Below are 19,102 nucleotides of genomic sequence, written 5' to 3' on the forward strand. Positions count from 1 at the left end.
ATTTCCTCTTCCTGGAATTCCCCTCCCTTAGTCTTCTAGTTGGAAAACTCAGCTCATCCCTGAAAGCCTTTCTCCTACACTGGGAAACCCTCTGTACCTCCTCCAGGCAGAGGTGGTCACGCCTGACCCTGCCCTTTCCTAACTCTGTGTGTCTGCCCCACACAAGCTAGCATCACTGACACAGCCAACCCTGAATGTGATATTTCTTTTTTTTTTTTAATTGGAGTTCAATTTGCCAACATATAGCATAACACCCAGTGCTCATCCCATCAAGTAATGTGATATTTCTGATGAATAACTGCATACCCCAGGCTGTACCGTTGGGGTCCCACACCGCGACATGACCCTCAGAATAGAGGCTGCCAGCAGGGACCTGAAACTGTAGGACTGTTAACAGTTCTATCAAGGGCACAGGCACCAACTTTTAGAAAACCTGCTGTGGTTCCTTCACAAGTTTTCTTCCTTTTGTGTTTTGCACTTTAAGGAGCAAAAGTAGTAGAACTCCATGCTTGGTTAACATTGTTCCCTTATTCTGTGTAAGGTTAGGTCTTGGCTGGCCTGGGTGCTGTGCAAATGGAAGTATCAGCAGGCAGGGCAGAAGAGAGTTGGAGAGCATCTTTGGTTTTCCTGCTTCTTTGGTATCCATTAACTCCATTTTGTGGAAAATAACTTACGAGCCTCCAAAGGAAGCCTTCTGCCTAATTTTTTTTTAAGTAGGCTCAATGCTCAGCATGGAGCCCAACACAAGGCTCGAATTCATGACCCTGAGATCCAGACTTGCACTGAAATCAAGAGTCAGATGCTTAACTAACTGAGCCACTCAGGTGCCTCGCCTAAATTTTAATCAATCAAACTGAGCATTTGGAAAAGGAGTATTTGCTAAAGAAAAACCAGACACTTGAAATTTCTTATGTTTAATGCCCGATTATGCATCTTCCCGAAAGTCTCCAATTGTGGGGAATATGACAGTAGATCCAGATTTATGGTAACAAGAACCTTTTCTACTTCCTGAGATATAATTCAGCAAAGACATAAGCAACAAAGGACGCTTAATGCTGACCTTTTGGAAACTGATTTTTTTTTCATTTAATTAAGGTAGGGTTCTAAATAGTAAGTATGTCATAGGGTGTCTGTCTGTCTCATTTGGAAGTCCAGTGAATTTTCTGCGAGCATGAAGATTTAATCATCAAGTAAACTGAACTAATCAGACAAAGCCCATTCATTCTGTTGTCTTCCATGATCGTTCAGATTCCCCAGCTTCCTAATAAATTGCTTGGCAGTCAGTCCAAATTAACCAGAGATATACATCTGTTTGACCTTGCATATAGTCAAGATATTAGCCATGAGGCCATTCCAAGGAGTAAATTCAAATACTAGCTTTAAACATTCTTGAATTTAAGCCCTTTTATATTGAAATGAATAGTTTATAAAACCTTTTCTCCCTACAAAAATCCTCATAAATGAGTACACTGTTACTATTTTTAAATGAAGCCTGTCTTTTTCAGCTTCTACATGACTAGAGCTTTTGCAAATAGCCATGTAAATTATTACAAAATAGAAAGAAAAAAGTGTTTGAAAAGTTGCATTTTATTAAATTCCTAGCTAAATGCAAATTTTTTTTCCTCTCAAATTCACAATTTAAATTATTCAGTTTTTGGTTTGCCCAAATGCGGTCTTTTTTTAGGAAACAAAAAATAAGCCTTACTTATGTAAGATTCAAGTGCTTCATAAAACCACCATGTTAATAATACTTGTTTTTTAAATGTTGTGTTTGGAAAGGTAGCGTCTCTTTTTCTCCCAGCCTCCTTAATTAGCATTTCTCATACGTGACATTTTCCTAAGAGACACTGCAGTTAAGGAGCTAAGGATCCTGCAGTGATTTTTACCTCTGCTCATAGTTTTCCCTCAGGGAATCTTCAACATGTTCTGTCCATGTTCATGAGATATAAATATCATTCTTTATGAATCCTGGTAAAAGGAGAGATTAAACCTAAATAAAAACAAGAAATACTGGGGAAAGGAAGCCACTTTCATCTCAAAGAATTAAAATAAGAGATTTCAACAATTGAGGCATTTTGCCTGAAACAATGTTGGTAAATTCCTTTAAAAGTTGAGGTTAGAATTCTTCTGTGTCAAACAATTATTTTTCTTTTATTGGAAGGGAACTTTGGCATTTAAATTCTTCACCAAAAATTTCAACTTACTTGAATCCAGTAAAGACTGAACCAAGGATTTCAGGAAGATTTAATTTAAGTCCAGGTGGGAAAAAGAATGATGTAATCAATAGGTATGATAATAACATTGTGGCATTTTCATCATTAATTATGCATTTTACAGATATCAAGTGTCTACTATGTGAATAACGTATTAACTAATTAATGATATGCTCTATAATCTCATCATTCTAGGGCAGTGTAAGAATAAATTACCAATTTTTCATCGTATATAGGTTTTGTGTCCAGCTTGATGTTACAATTATCTTGAAGGAAAAATGAGTAATTCCTCACTGTATGAATGACATTATATGTAGGTAATGAGTTCAGTGACAATTGAATATTAAGCTCTATTTTCTACCAAATACTAAATCACTGTTTATTGTCTGATTTTCACTGGAGGCTTATAAATTATAATGAATTATATTGACAAGTGGGGAAATTACTTTTCTATTTGATAGTCCAATGTCTGTTTTTTAGAAATCATTGTTCTTCCTTTTTGCTTTTTTTTTTGTCTCGAGCTCATAAATTTGATCAACAGGCTTACAAACCTTACACAAGACAAATATACCCTACTTTGGTTTTTTTTTTTTGTTCTTTTTTTTAAGATTTTATTTATTTTTTCATAAAGAGAGAGAGAGAGGCAGAGGGAGAAGGAGGCATCATACAGAGAGCCCGACCTGGGACTCGATCCAGGGTCTCCAGGATCACGCCCCGGGCTGCAGGCGGCGCTAAACTGCTGCACCACGGGGGCTGCCCCCTACTTTGTTTTTTATACAGTATACTAAATAGATTTTTTTTTTCTTGGAGCATAACTAATTTGGTACTGTCATTCAAAGGTCTGTGACTATTATTTGTTTTGAGATTTCTCCGTCTGGGTCTGGTGTGGTTTAGTGGTGAGTCACTTTCAAATATATTCCATGCTAGGAATACAAAGAGAATAAGGCTGATTTCTGCCTTCAAGAAGAAAGATTTTGGCCTAAAGGAAACATGTAAGCACCTAGCTGTCGCTCAGTACAGGAGGTGACAGGGATGACTGACAAGGGTGTTGGTAGAAGTTTCATCTTTCACGAAAGTAGTATTTGAACTTGGTCTTGAAATGTTGAAGGATGTGTAGGGGTTCACCAGATAGAGTAGAGGTGACAGATATTCAAGAAGAAGGTGCAGTTCATATGCCTTCAAAACCTGAAGGAAGTGTCCTACTTTATCACAGATTAAGTGCTCTAATCCCCAAAGAATCGTCCACCCCCGGAAATATCACCTCTTTACCTGTCTTGGTAAGATAGTTTACAGCAGAGGTGCTGAGCTCACCACGGCACAGCCCGCTGGGTCCCGTTCACACACCAGCGCCATCCGCAGCTAATGACTCCGTCTTAACGACTCTCTGCTCTCTGGCTTTGTCAGTCACCGCCAACCGAGGCAGAGAGAACACTGAAAGTTGTTCACCACCCACCGCCCCCCCTCCAAGGATTATTTTTTTTACTGTGAACCCCTCCATTAGCTGGAACTTTTAGGTAGCTGGTGTGGTCAGCCCTTGCTTTCAGTGCATGAGACAATGACAAACAGTGGCTCCTGAGTATTTATTGAAAAGAGCAAAGCCTACTGGGATGTTGCTGGGGCCTGGGTGCAGTCCTCAGCCACCTCCTGTGGCAGCACTGTGGCCCAAGGACAAAAGGTCTTTGTAGAGCATGACTCAGGCACTATGCAGTGCTCCAAATAGCCAGGAAAAATTTGAGGGCACTCGGCAAGCTACACTTAGGCAAGAGAAGAGAAAATGTGTTCATGTATATATATTGGACATATATTAGACATATATAGGTCATATATATGATGCATAATAGATATTATATATGATATTTAGAATTCTTCCTAAATATTTTTTTATACTAGGGGATCCCTGGGTGGCTCAGCGGTTGATTGTCTACCTTCAGCTCAGGGCGTGATCCTGGAGTCCCGGGATTGAGTCCCACATGGGGCACCCTGCATCGAGCCTGCTTCTCCCTCTGCCTGTGTCTCTGCCTCTCTCTCTCTCTCTCTGTCTCTCATGAATAAATAAATGAAATATTTTTAAAAATTGTATATACTATATATATTGGAAGTATATATATATGCACACATATATATTTAGGAAGAATATATACTGTATATTATATAATATTTGGAATTCTAAATATTACATAATGGATATAAAACATAGTATGCGTGTGTATATATGTATATATACACACATATATATATTTAACAATTCCAATAAGGATCCAACAATAATGCAGGGGAGTGTCATTTGACCATAAGGTATACTAATTCTAAAAATTAAATGAAATTTTGTGCATTCTATATGCATATCATTATACTAAGGTTACTTAACACAGCACCTCATTATGTCAAGGTAATTGAGGTTTTGCCATGTAAATATGCAACATTGAACCGCTAATGCAGCCCTTGAAAATTTACCTTAATTAAAAAAAAAAAGTTTTCATTATCTGGGAATAATTACCAGCTGACGGAGGTTTCCGATTGCCCTCAGATTCCGCACTACCTTTTCCTGGCCGGGCCTCCCTCTTCTGGCATTAAGGTTTTGGAACAACAGCCAGAGGGAAAGGAGTAGAAGACAACTTGACAGAATCATTCCTGTGGTAGTTATATTAATGAATAAACTTGGAAAGACTTAGCCGACCGGCCGCCTCGGCTCTTCCTCTCCTGGTACCCGGGCACCCAGAGAGCTGGTCCTGTGACTGTGCTTCCAGGGCCCAGGGCCTGGGGACCGGGAGGCCTGGGGGACAGCTCGGGTGGCTGAACGCGAGGCCCGAGGGCGCTGGGGCTTTCCGGGTGTCCTGGGTCCCCGGTGTCACCGCTCGGACCCGCCCTCCACGCCGGCTCCAGGCCCACCCTTCCGTGACACCGCCTTTGCTTGGGGCGGGGGGCGGTGGCAGAGCCTAAGCGACGGTCGGGGGGCCCGCCTGTGCCACCGGCTCTTCCCCGGGGCCGGGAGGTCGCTCACGCCGCGCGCGGACTTGAGTGCGGCGCGCCCGGCTCCCGAGCCTGCGGGGATCCCAGGTCACCCGCTGCGGGCCCTGCTGCCCTGCCCGGCTCCGCCGCCACCGCTCCTCCTCACACATGCAGAAGCTCTTGCGGGAACCATGTAGAAAGCATAAGCATTTGTACCCCAAAATGTCACAACCGGGAGAATCCGGACACTTAAGAGATACATATGGGGGCACCTGGGTAGCTCAGGGGTTGGGCGTCTGCCTTCGGCTCAGGTCGTGATCCCGGGGTCCCGGGATCGAGTCCCACACCCGGCTCCCCGCAGGGAGCCTGCTTCTCCCTCTGCCTGTGTCTCTGCCTCTCTCTCTGGGTCTCTCAGGAATAAATAAATAAAACCTTAAAAAAACAACAACAACAACAAGAGATGGACAGCCCCGGTGGCTCAGCGGTTTAGCGATGCTGTCAGCCCAGGGCCTGGTCTTGGAGACCCGGGATCGAGTCCCACGTCAGGCTTCTGCATGGAGCCTGCTTCTCCCTCTGCCTGTGTCTCTGCTCTCTTCTCTCTCTCTCTCTCTCTCTCTCTCTCTCTCTCTCTCTCATAAAAAATAAATAAATCTTTAAAGAGAGAGAGAGAGATGATAAGTTGGAAGTACTAGTGCTCGTTACACTTGTACCAGAAAGGGCCCTCCTCACCGTGGCCCAGGGGTGGGCAGCACGGGGCCAGAGCAAAGCCCCCCTCGGTCGCACCTCCCGTGAAATACACCGGACGCCCCGCGGGGCCGGCAGCAGGGCCTGAGGTCTGGCTGGTGACCTGCGCCTGCCAGGAGCACAGAGCTTTGCATCTGGTGCCACCTGGGTTAGGGCCTCCAGGAATGGCCTGATCACCGAATACCGAGGGCTTTCTCCCAGCGTTTTTCATCTTTTTAACAGCTTTATGGCAATGTATTACGAATCATAACAGTCCCTCATTTGGGGTACATGGTTCAGTGAGGTTCAGGGAATTTTCACAGTTGTCCCACCATCAGTGCCATCCGGTTTCAGAATAGTTTCATGACCCAGGAGGGTTCCTCTGTGGCCACTGCGGTAACCCGCTCGCGTTCCCATCCCAGGAAACCACTGACCTGCTTACTCCACAGTCTCCAAATGGAGTCAGACTCACGTATGACTTCCTCCACCTACCATAATGTTTCTGAGGTTCACCGTGCTGTAGCATTACCTTTACTCTTTTCCTTTTTATTGTCAAATCTATTTTGTTATTGAGCATATTACTGAGTGTATTTTACTTATCTGTTTGCCAGTCGATGGGATTTTGGATTTTTTCCACTTTTTAACTATTATGAATAATGCTGTTTAAAAATTCATTTATAAATCTCTGTGTACCTATGATTTCCTTTCACGTGAGTTGCTGCCTAGGAGTGGACTTGCTGGGTCCACTGGTAACCTTCTGGGTAAGAAACTGGGTCATGGTGTAAGATACGGGCCATGCTCCGAAAAGCAATTGTACCCACTTTACATCTCCGCTAGCAATATGGGGGTTCCGGTTTCTCCCCATCCTACTGTCACTTGGTATTATTAGTCTTTATTTTAGCCATTCTAGTGGGTATAAAGTGGTTCCGAGTTTTATGGCTATGTGATTCTCCAGGAGATAAGGAAGCAGATGGAGGTGAGGGTGACAATGGAAGTAAAGGAATTATTGAAAATCTGTTCCTCAGTATCATCCTGCTTTCCCATCTTAAGCCTGTCCTCAGTACCCACAACATCTGCTTTCCTTAGAAATACTTGTTTAGAGATGCCTTGGTGGCTCAGCAGTTGAGCATCTGCCTTTGGCTCAGGTCGTGATCCCAGAGTCCTGGGATCGAGTCCCACATCCGGCTCCCTGCTGGGATCCTGCTTCTCCCTCTGCCTGTGTCTCTGCCTCCCTCTCTCTGCCTATCATGAATAAATAAATAAAATATTTTTTTAAAAAGAAATACTTGTTTAAACTGCTAACATTCTTTTTTCCTCCACACATGAGCTGAAATATGATTCTAAAGTGCGGTAGTAGCTAGCTAGGCAAAGTAAAATCCATGGATGCACTATTTAAGCCTTAATTTTAGCTAGTGTTAGGTAGATTTTTTACCTCCTCCTACACCACATTCTTTTATCAGAACTACTGACAAGAAACAGAATTGATTGGCTTAAATTTATCACATCTTTCACTATTCTACCCACTGACGAAGGCTGTTATGTCATTCAAGTAGCTAAACAGCATGAAGAGGCAGCAAAAGAGCAGAGAAAAAGACCATTTATAATCCAAAAACTGAGTAACCCTCACCGACCTAGGATCGTTCCTTGAGATGCAATTTGTGAAAGCTTCTCTTCACAAATATGTATAGTCATGTATTTTGCATATTTAGTCTAATGTATAATATGTGGGCATCTGTTATGAATGAGCTTTTGTTAAACGTAATATCATTTACGATACTGAGACCACAGGTCATACACTGTAATAGATCTTAAGTTTTATGATCTCAAAAGCTGAATGAAAATAAGTTGAAAAATACCCTCAAGAACCATAAATTTTCCGCATAGTTAGCAAAATATAAGCCAAACCATGGCCTCTCCACTTCTTAAGATGCAGAGCATTTTTATGTATTAATAATACTGCAAAGAGATTTGCAGTTTTCAAATGCTTTTAGCTCATCATCACATTTCCAAGAATAACTTCAGATGTGGGATATAGCACATATTTCCCATTTTCTTTTGCAACAAATTTTTCCTTCAGTAATCCCAAAGATTGGGTTATTGAGCAAGGCAAACCAAATTTCTCCTATGAAAACCTAATTTGCAGCAAGCTGTACTTAAAAGTAACTTACTGAGAAATGAGTTAGGAACTGATTGGTTGGTTTGTTTGTTTTTTTTAATCTTGTGGAGCAATGTTTATGTGAAAATATAATCAGAAAATTAGTACCTTCATCAAGAGGTAATTCAGAGAGCTTTACAAATAAACGTAAGTTTCTCATTGATTACAAAAGAAGGCTTTCTACCTCCAGAACCCTTAAATGCTCAGAGGCAATTATGCCATTAAGGTCTCTCTTTCCATGCAGAGATTATCTCATTTCCTCATAATTAGTATTTCCTGTTTATTGAGACAGACCGTATTCAGAAAACACACATCTCTCCCATGCCCCCTTCACTCACTGTCCTTTGCTCTCTCTGGGTCTGTGTGACTTGGAACATCTTTTCCTCCCCGTTAGCATAGCACAGTTGTGTTTTGATGACATCTATTACACAAACCACTACGAGCTGATTATTTAGTAGCAGTTTCTATGGAAAGTCTTAGCAGAAGGAAAAGAAAATCTGGAAAATCTATTCAGAGGGACTTTTTCTTTTTTTTTTTTAAGGAAGTGTTAGAGGTGAAGCGAAGGAGTTAGAGATGATAGGAGGTAAATCAGGTTTCCATCATCCGTGGCAAGACTGTGTTAAAGGAATTAGCTGCTAGAGCTCAGAAAGAATGGAAAACTAGGATTTAAAGGAAAAAGCAATAGGGCCTGGATGTTCTTTTCCTCTCCGCCTTTCAGAGATAGCTCCCCTACTTCGTTTGCTATCCACAGCAGAAGGGATCAGATTTGAGATTTTAGGGGCGGTCCTCTAAGAGGTGCTTGTGTGCTCCATGCCATGAGGAACTCCAGGATGCAGCAGCCCCATTCTCTGACCTCCTGGGGCTCGCAGTTGGGTTGAACAGGCAAGACACAGAACCTGTAGAAAGAGCTAGCAGTACAAACCAGGGTATATATACCTAGTGTCAGCAGCCCAGGGCAGCCCTCAGATACCGGAGCAATTCAGAGAGAGAGGGTGCAGTAGTCCAAGGTGAGCAGGGAAAGCTTTAGGTGGATCTTGACTTCATCCTTGCAACATTCTAATGAAAAGGAGAGCATGGCATTCGTATCCATATTCATAGAACACACAGAAGTGCTGTGTCTTTAAGCCAAAGGAAGGTATGTGGCACAGTTGGAGCCGTGAAGGAGATTTGGCTGGAGCAAAGGAAATTTTAGATGAACAGAAGAGAGGGCTGGAGAAGTGAAAGGCATGGTTCTTGATCTAAAATAGACCCAGAGCTATCTATAATAACATATTTAAATAACAAAGATGATAGTAAAAATTTTGCTGATTGGTTTATTTAAGGATAAGGTAAAAAAGATTAACGTTTCTGTTACACTTCAAAGTGAAATCATGCCTTAGCTCAATGCTTTGTGATTTCTGGAGCTTCCTAGTCATTCTCATTCAATCCACAGAAATCCCTTTTAGTCTTGGCATGCTGTGTAGACACGTAGATTGAGATGAATGGATGATAGATACGTAGGTGGATGGAGAGAGGATGGATGGAATCAGAAGGATGGATGGATACATGGATACATACGCATATAGATAACTGACAGGCAGATACACACACCCATTTTTTAAATATTTTTTCCATCTGCCGAATTGAGAGCCCTAAAGGACTGAATATTTTTTTCTTCTTTGTGGCTCACTAATTGTGTGACATGGTGGTTATATGTGAAAGACATCCAACAAATGTGTGTTGCATAAGATCATTATTGTCCCCTTTAATATCCCTCAACTTTAATATCGACTCAAAGACGTTAATGCTCACTTGCCTAGTTGGAAGAAGAATCAGGGGGAGAGCAAAATGTCATGATGTTCTGCTTCAGAGCGCCTGCTAGCCACCATATTATACCAGGCATGGGTTATTACAGCCCAAGAAACAGGAGAGAAAATGTCACGGGCAAAAATCAAATGCGAGTTCAAACAAGGATTTCCGGTGTTGTGGGAGTTGGAATCGGATGACAACACAGGCACTTTTGCCTTGATGGCTTTCAGGTGGAAAGCGTTTAGAAATTACTACCAGGAAGGGGAGGTGGGGGGGAACCTTTCACATTTAATTGCAATTTTAGTTCTGCAGATGAGAACAACGCAGGTAAACATCCACCTCAAATGGTGGATGCTTCCATTCTGGGCATTTAGGAACAGCAATTCCTCGGAATGCTTGCAGTTTTGTTAGAAGAGGCCACTCTGCAGCCAGATGCACGCTCTAGACTTGGCGAGAGCCGCCCTCCTTAGTTGGCAAACATCTAGAAAAGGAAAAGGGAAATTATCTGCCCCGTTAAAATGAGAAGAGGGTTCCGAATGCAGAATAAAGCTGTTTCGTCCTAAATAGCATTTAAATAAAAATCCCTCTCTAAATAAAAAAGGGGCATCCCCTTGGTGGTGCTAAGGAGAAGCACTGGTGTGCCTGGCGCTGCTGCGTGCGTAATCCCTGGAGTGTTCGGCTACACGTGTTAGTTCACGTCTGTCAGCCAAGTCGGAGCTCCAAAATATAACACATGCAAAATGTGACACTGAGGAACATTATGAGAATTTGTGATTCTCCCTGGAGGACTTGGTCCAGCCGGCGATAAATGGATTGAGATTTCGTGCGGAACGTGGAGACAGACGGTCGCTACATGACTTTTCTTTGTAACTCATGAGCATTGTCGCAATTTTCTTCGGTGTTTTTTATATTGTGTCTATGCAAACATGGCCATGAAAATGGAAATTGTAGGATGATAGGATTTTTTTTTTTTTAGTACGTGGAATGTTTGCTATCCAGCACAGAAGCACAATCTGAATTTCCAACATTAAGGGGAATGGATAATGAAGTATGTCATGCTTCTCAAAAGCAATAATAGGGTAATATGGAGTTATTTAAAATGTCTACTGAGAGTTGGGTATGTAGGAAACTGTTTTGCTTTAGTATTGGGGGAAAAATCAAGGTGAAAATTGTACATATGTTATGGCTACTGTGAAATATAATCATGGGGACAGAATGAAAGGAAGTGCATCTATACATTTATAGCCTATGAGGAAATTGTTCTCTTATTCATTTTTCTGTATTTCCTGTCGTAGAGAAGAAAACAGTATTTTTATTACAATCATAACATTGTCTAATTTCTAAAAGCAAAGAAAAAACATGTTTAATTTACATTATATAATTATATTAATTAGAACTATTATAATTAATATAAATTAATTTAACTTATATCATATTAAATTTAAAAAGAAAAAAAGTAAGTCTAAGTATGCTTTCACTGGGGCCATGATATATATTATGATGTGAGCCTATTCAGTGTGAAGGTAAATGTCATGCTATCATCTAGGAGAATTCCCATGACTAGACCCAGAAACGTAAAAGATGTAACATTACAGCATTGTCACTCCACAATATTGGTTTTTGAATTGAACTGAATTGGCTCAATACCTTAGAATAGCTAAATCCCCACTATATTACCATTACTTTACCCCCATTATCCTCATTGGGTTCCTTTTATAAGCTGTTCACTTCCACTCAAGCAATAATGAAAAACATGCAGGAATCTTCTCTACCACAGTAACCATGACACTGGCTTTTTGAAAACCAAAGGTTTGCAAACTTACTGATCATCACTTGGTGCTTGGGGTGATAGGATTCCACTACTACCCTGTCTGCTTACAATGACCAGATATTCAGTTGTTCTTACACAAGGCAAACCCAACTGCCTTTGGACTTGACTTTTCCATGATGACCAATCTTTCCTTGGAATCGTCTCTCTGTTACTGTCTTGCCAGTTGGATCTCTTATTGTCAGCTTGGAGTTTTGCAGCCAAATGTCAGCCCCACTAGCACTCTAATATTAGCCAACTTGGACTGAATCTTGGGTAGATGCAGACTTCCGGTCCTCTATTTATGCATTGCACAAGCAGTTCTGCAAGGTACCCACCTGAGTTCTTCTGGCTTGCAGCTTTAACACTTCTATGAGCCTTGTCCAGGACGGAAGCTATATTATTTTAATGGTTTCAGATGATCGAAACCCAACATAGATATTTTGAACATGATACTTCAAAATAAAAACAGCACCATTTTTAAAAAGCCTTGTAACATGTAACCAATAGTGTAGCTAAGGCCAAACGCTGTAGATGCTGGTAGCAAGAAGAGCATGATGAGCAGTAAAAGCAGGTGGACATCCTGGCCATGCTATCATTAGCGGTGGGACCTCAGACAAGTTACTCAGTATTTCTGCTTCAGGTTGCATCTCTAATATAAGAGTGATAATGTTATTGTAAGGATTGAATGAGGTATTTGCACACATGTAATGCACTTGGCACAGTTTCTGGCACAACTAGAACATAGCCAGTGTTCAGTAAATGGTAATAATCAGTATCTTCAGTAATATGGGATCATTTCTAATAAATAAGGACACTTACTCAAATGTTTTTGACATGAATCATCACTCTGTGTTAATTTCTTCACTCTGTGTATCTAGCTTTCTGTTTACCTGCTATAACTTTGAATGTAGATCAGGTCTGAGGTGCCTTTGGTGCAAAAAGGTGGTTTTATTAAAGCACAGGGACAGGACCCCGGGCAGAAAGTGCTGCACCAGGATCATGAGGAGGGGCCCAGTATATACTTTCAAGTTGGGAGGGGTTAGGGAGAGCGTAAGCCTCCCAGATGTTTTGGAAGCAAGGTTTCCAGGATCCCGAGGGGGCAAGCAATTGTTAGGAAAGGTCATTTATTACTGTTTAGTAAACCCTCAGTCCTGAGACCCTTCATATGTGTATCGGTGGGTCATATGCTTGGAGGCTGACTGCCAACGCATATCTTGGTGGGTAGAGATAAAGGAAGTTTCCAGAAGGATATGTTCAAATAGACTCATGTGGTCCTGGGGGCCAGGCTAAAACTGCCTTTTGCCCTTGGCAAAGTAGTAACATCGAGGCAGCTGAGTCCCTGGAGGAAGGTCACGCTGCTTGTTTCAAGGACTTGTCAGTGGGCTGTAGGTAGTAAGGACATTTAACAATCTTTCTTTGGCCTTGTTTCCTGTATCATACCTTCTTCCAGGTAGTTCTGTGGAAGAGGCAGCAGTGGAGCTCCAGTGTAGAGGACTGCCTCAACATACCTCCTCTTAGGGATTAGCATGCATTCTTTTCGATTAGGTCCTAGTATTAAACTAATAGCTAGACACTAGACCCATTCCTACCAGTACCTGTCCCATCAATGGGAGTTTTTCCAAGGTCAGCCAGATCTCTGCCTGCAAACACCAGCCAACTTGTGCGACGTGACTAACTCAAACTCACCAAGTCCCTGTCTCTCTGGGTCAGGATTTCCATGCATCTTTAGAGCCCACGAACAAATAAGCACACTGGGAAGATTCTCTCTTCTCTCTGCTGGTTATTCTTACAGTCTCACCCTTCATTTTCCCAACAACACGGGGATTGGCATTGACTCCCTTGCGTCATAGGTGAGAAAGCTGAGATGGGAAAAGGTACCTTGCCCCAAATGAAGTCATGGGAGAGTAAACCAAAGGCAGTAGTGGAGATTATGCCAGCTTAGTCTTTCCAGTTGTTAGTTAGTGCCAGTTATTTGTCAGAATAATTTTGAAGGTCTTTATTATTATAAAAACCATTTCTTAGCAGGACCCAGGGGCCCACGGTTGCAGCCTGAGCATCAGGTCAAATTAGCTACTGGGAGGAAGGCAGTGGGGATTTTATGGAAGGAATTTATATTCAATAGAAGCCTTTTGGCAAGGTAATTGAGAGTAAGAATAAAAGGGAATGAGAAAATGTAGTGTTTTTTAGATTTGCAAATACATTTGAAAAGGTTAATGTGGTGTTTTTCTGAAATGGAGAAATTCCTTGATCTTGATGCTTTAAAAAAAAAAAAAGAAAGGAACAATGCAAAAATATCACGGCATTTCTCTGGATCTTATAAACAATGCTGCCTGCAAGTCACCGGCATTGGAACCATACTTGTTGAGCCTATTTATAAATCATCTGAGGAGTATATGGTGAAATCCCAGATTTGTGAAACCTGCTAAACTCCTCCAGATAGGGAAATGCCAGGCTGGCTAATATAAATGCAGAAAGACAACACAGGGTTACAGGAGTAGGGCTTCTGCACGGACAACCGTAGGGTAAGGAATACAAACCATCCTTCCAAGATTAAAGGGCTTTGAATCCTCCCCTATGTCAGTGTAGATTTTCATCCCTAGTTATTCCTGCTGCCGCTAAAAGGCCAGCCAGAAATCAGGAGCGCTTAGAAAGGGACATTTAAGCAGGGGCATTAAAAGCAGAAAATCGCATCCTGCTCAAATGTAAAGCCATGGTTCACTCATACCTGCAATGTTGTGAGTAATTTGTTCGACGATCTTTAAGCAGTTGTGATAGGGCCGGAGAAGGGGACAGCGACTGAAATGATCTGTGGGGGAAAGGAGCTATGGTATGGAGGTGAACCGCAAAGATGAGGACGCGTCAGCCTGGCAAGGTGAAGGTCTACAAAATCATAGGGAAACGGTACCTGTGGATGCTCACCTGGATTAACATTTGCCAACCCTGTTATCGACAGACACGGGTCAGAGAGGGGAATGAAAGGAGTAGAGCATACTGCTGGTTTGAAATCTGAATCAATTGAGGCAGAAAGGCCAATGGGCTTCTGACAAACAGGCAATTCAGAATTCAAGGTGGCATGGGATGAATGCCAAAGAAATGCCTCCCTCTCCCCTTTAAAACTTGAAAAGAGAGATTTTTCTTTTTTTAAATCACTTATACAGTGGGGAGTATACTTTAGGAACCAGTAGCCCAAGAGTCCCAGTTCTGCCCTAGAACTAACTACACATGGGCAACGAAAAGGTTAAAGCATTTCTTATAAATGGATTTACAACATGTTGTTGTAAAAGTCAGTAATATTTGGAGACGTGCCCAAACTTTGCAGTTTACTTGGGAGTAAAACAGGTTTAGGGATCTAGCAACCCTGATTCAAATCCCAAAGCCACCACGTACTGGCCCTCAGATAGGCTACTTAACCACTCTGAACTTCAGGCTCCTCTTCTGTGAAGCAGGAAGAACCCCTTTCCAGAGAAGGATGTTGGGATGGTGGAAAGCGGGTTGCAAGGGGTGGGGACTGAGGCTCTCTTCAAGTCTTGGTTCCCTTTGTCATCTCTTCTAGGAAGTGCCCTTTGAAATCCCGTCCCAGGGAGACCCTGAGTCTTCCCCCAGGTGGGCAGTGCTTGCTTCTAACCCTACTCTGCTACTTCTATCTACATGAACTTCAATCTTTCATATTCATTGGCCCCTATTATTTCAAGTGTTGCTTTGGGCATTGGGGAAATCATAATGATGCGGATAGACCAGGGCCCTGCTTGCAGGGAGCTTACCTGGGGGAGAGAGACGTGTACACACACGCACATGCGCACATGCACACTGGTCCTATAAACAAAGTCATTTCAGAGAATGACAAAAAGAGGATCACAGGGTAGAGTATGACGGGGGTTTGAGGATGTGGTTCTCTCAGTGAGGTGGGGGAGAAGGCTTTTGTGAGGAGACAACACTTGAGCTCCAGAGGGATGAGAAGGCGTCATTTGCAAATCTTGAGGGGGGCATTCCAGGTAAAAAGGGAGAGAGGCCCCAAGACAAGGATGAGTAAGGAACAGAGAAGGCCAGTGTGAGCATCCTGAATGGAGGGACACAGAAAGAGGCAGAGGACATCCAGCCCTGTTGGGCCTTGGGGCCAGGTCAGGACCCCGATTTTATTTTAAGAGAATGGGAAGCTATTGGAGCATTTTCGGCTAGTAAGGCATAAGACTTGACTTGTCCTTTGGAAAGAGCTGTAGTTGCTGGGTGGAGAACCCAGTGCTAGGGCAGCTCGAGTGAAAGGAGCACCGTCCCTACCCATTGCCCCTCTGGACTCGGCCTGTGCCATTCCCATCTTTCCAGAGTCAAGGGCCCACTCTAATTTCATGCCACATCTCTCACGGGGTGGAGGTAACTGCACAAATCCCTTCACTCTTTCCTCTTTTAGGGCATGTGAAATTTTTTTCTCTCAAATGAAGTATTTAACCCAAATATATGTCGTTTCAGGTTTTAAAAATCAATTTGATTGGCCACAGGAAACGTATTTTGGCATCTCTGGGAGACAGGCTGCACGACGATCCACCACAGAAGCCCCCTCGGTCCATCACCCTCAGGGTAAGTGCCCCGCTAGTTCGTTTTGCTCTCCACTCTTATCCTCAAAAATTATTTTGTGCAATAAAATAAAATGACCGAAGCAATGGATCAGGAGGTACAGGCCGTTTGTATAAAAACGGTCTCACTTTTTATTGTATTTTGTAAGATGAGATTTGGTTTTTTTCTCAATGGGTTAAATATCTATTTTGGGGATGTAGATGTACTTCTGACAAACCACCACCTTTAAAGAACCACTCCCTCTACTCCCTCCCCACACTCTCCCATCTGCACCAAGTGAGAGGAAATGAGTTTTCTGTGAGACTCCTCAGACTCACAGAAAGGAAATCACTGGAAGACCACAATTAAGGGAAGATCAATTTAAAGTTGACCTTAGGGTCTCCTTTTCCTAGGAAGTGGAAGTTTGTCAGCTTTACCCCACTTCAAAAATTCAGAATAGAGAATCTGGAAGTTGAGGAAACGATTTCAGCTATATTTTAGGATTACGGGGGCAGAGAAACTAGAGAGAAACCATTCAGGGGAGAGGAAAGTGAAGTAAGTGGCAGGAGAAGGAAGGCAGGAAGGGAAGAGCAGAAAGAATAAGAGAGCCAGAGTCGACCGCCGGCAAAATGGCGGTGGAAAGGAGCCACCAACAGTCACTGGTTTTTGTGAGGCCCTATTGGAAGTTTTCAAAAACTCATCAAAAGGCTGGGATCTCCATGACCAGCTGGAGAGTTCCAACTCCTTTCTCTTTATTTAGTCCTGCACTTGCCTCTGATCCCTTTCCTGCACGTGTCAGCCAAGGCAGTGACAGCAAACAGTGCTCATGAGCATGGCGCTTAGATGTAACTGCCAGCGATGAAATGCAGTGGAAAGCCTGTTATCAGTGAACTTCAGCAAACAGCATAGCTCCTGCCAGCACAGCAGAGGGCCAGGCAGCCAAGGAGCTGTTAAGATCTTGAGTCTGCTTCACTGTGAAAGGAGAAGATACACAACAATGTTAGGGAATGTAGGAGGTGTGGCTGGAGGGGGCAGTCAGGAGGGACACGGGGCAACTGGGACACACAGGCACGTTGGGAGACCAGCTGGGGGCTTTGGGAGCAGTGACAATAGAAATAGGACATATTTTTTTCTTCTCAGCCATGGAAGTCTCAAGTAAGTTAGGGGGGGAATAGAGCTAGGAAGGGGTTATTGTCTCACCTTCATGTCGCTACACGAAAGGAGGGAAAGCTACAGGTGCCATCAGTGTAAACATCCTAACAGGCCTCCTTAGACGAGTGACTCCTCCTACCTACTTGGCTCTCTTTCCTTCCCCTCCTGAACCTCTCCTCCTGCTTCCCTGGAAGAGATTTAGGAGAACAACAAACAGATCAGAGCCAGAGATTCCCCTGAAAGAATGCAGGGTCTTAATCAGTCACAGGAGGCCCAGCACATTGTGGGGAGAAGTGGCCTGGAAACCCAGCACAGTCCAACCCTCCTCTGACTTGCAGACACGAGAGCCCAGCCTTCTGCCGCCCCTCGTCTTCTGACCACTTTCCCTCAGCTTGAGTCATCTTTGCCGTTGACACGCATCTTCTGTCATTATATGCATTGCTCTGCAGTCTGCGTGTGACATGCTGTGTTTCCATACTGTGTCCTCTTCCCTGCCTGACTGCCAGACCACCCTTTGAAGGAGAATCAAGACCCATTAGGCCCCCTCAGGGCTTTCGGTTCATGCATCTACCACAGTGAGGACACTCTGTCCACGTGAACAAGTACTTCCTTCCCTTGTAAACACGCACGATAGTGTCAGGGGTGCCCAACACGTGTGTGCCTCTCTCCTGAGCTCCTCCGTAGCACTGGGTGCAAGAAAACAGGGTCTGATTGATTATCCTTTCAACTTTTGACCTGAAATACTTAGGGGGGAAGTATTGCCTAGATCACGCCATTCATAAAATGGCGGCATATCACCCATTCCTTGGCAATTGATTCAGAAATGACTCCTTACCCCCGCAATTTGTCTTGTCAGTATTTCACAATTGTGAAAGCAAAGGTTAGCCACAAGAACATGGTATTTATTTCATGATGTATTTCCATTCAGGATCCCAGTGGTAATCACACTCCTCCTCAGTTGTCTCCATCACTTAGCCAAAGCACTTACACCACTGGTGGCTCCCTAGACGTTCCTCACATTATCATGCAGGGCGATGCAAGGAGGAGAAGAAATGAAAACTACTTTGATGATATTCCCCGATCAAAACTGGAGAGGCAGATGGCCCAGGTAAGGTGTTAAAAGCCTCTGTGATGTTTTTACCTTTCCCCCATAGCAAGGTAATGCATCCTGATATCGAGCACTAGCTGAACGGTGTGCGGACGCCTGTCGTCCACCCAACCGGAATGTTACCGTGTATGCCATGGCTTTCATTCCACACTCGCTTGGACCAGACCAAAACAGACCTCCCCAGGAATGGAATGCACACACAGATCCTTGTTATCCGTTCTTAGGGGAGCAATCATCTGATCTTGTTGCACCTGGAAAGCCTTTGCGCCAAGGGGAATCATACCATGTACGAATCGAATCACGATGGAAGTGAATAACAAAAGTCTGGGTGATAAAACGTGAGTCGGTTAGATGACGGAGCAGTAGTCGGAGGGATGTACTGACGCCTCATGATGTCGTTAACTTTCTCCCAAGTTAACGCCTTTGTACAGGGTTGCGTCGTCTCATAGTCTCACCTCCAGGAGTTGAAGGTCATGACACTGCCTCACCCAGAGAACTGAAATAAAGAACCCTTTTCCATGGTTTCCGTAGAGAGGCCCGGGTCTAGCCCCCCTCAGATGGCTGCTCAGAAACGTGAGGCGTCCGTAACCAAACAGCACAGCTGCTCTTAACACAGTCAGAGGGGCAGCTAGCGCTGCAGTTGTCTGAGAAGTCAA

The 19,102-nt window shown here is 43.4% G+C and overlaps 1 protein-coding gene across 13 annotated transcripts in view; it reads left to right on the forward strand.

The window, feature by feature from the left end:
* Positions 1-19,102, forward strand: part of ANKS1B (ankyrin repeat and sterile alpha motif domain containing 1B) — a 1,038,970-nt gene that overhangs the window by 942,670 nt on the left and 77,198 nt on the right. For 10 of the 13 annotated variants that reach the window (XM_055336281.1, XM_055336283.1, XM_055336282.1 and 7 more), the window contains 2 exons: positions 16,103-16,210; positions 18,267-18,446. In XM_055336281.1, coding sequence (XP_055192256.1) covers positions 16,103-16,210; positions 18,267-18,446 — 288 coding nt within the window. The remainder of the gene's footprint in view (positions 1-16,102; positions 16,211-18,266; positions 18,447-19,102) is intronic. The other 3 variants (XM_055336286.1, XM_055336293.1, XM_055336289.1) reach the window with 1 other exon arrangement.

The sequence above is a fragment of the Nyctereutes procyonoides genome, unplaced genomic scaffold (assembly GCF_905146905.1).
Source record: "Nyctereutes procyonoides isolate TBG_1078 unplaced genomic scaffold, NYPRO_anot_genome, whole genome shotgun sequence".
Lineage (NCBI taxonomy): Eukaryota > Metazoa > Chordata > Mammalia > Carnivora > Canidae > Nyctereutes > Nyctereutes procyonoides.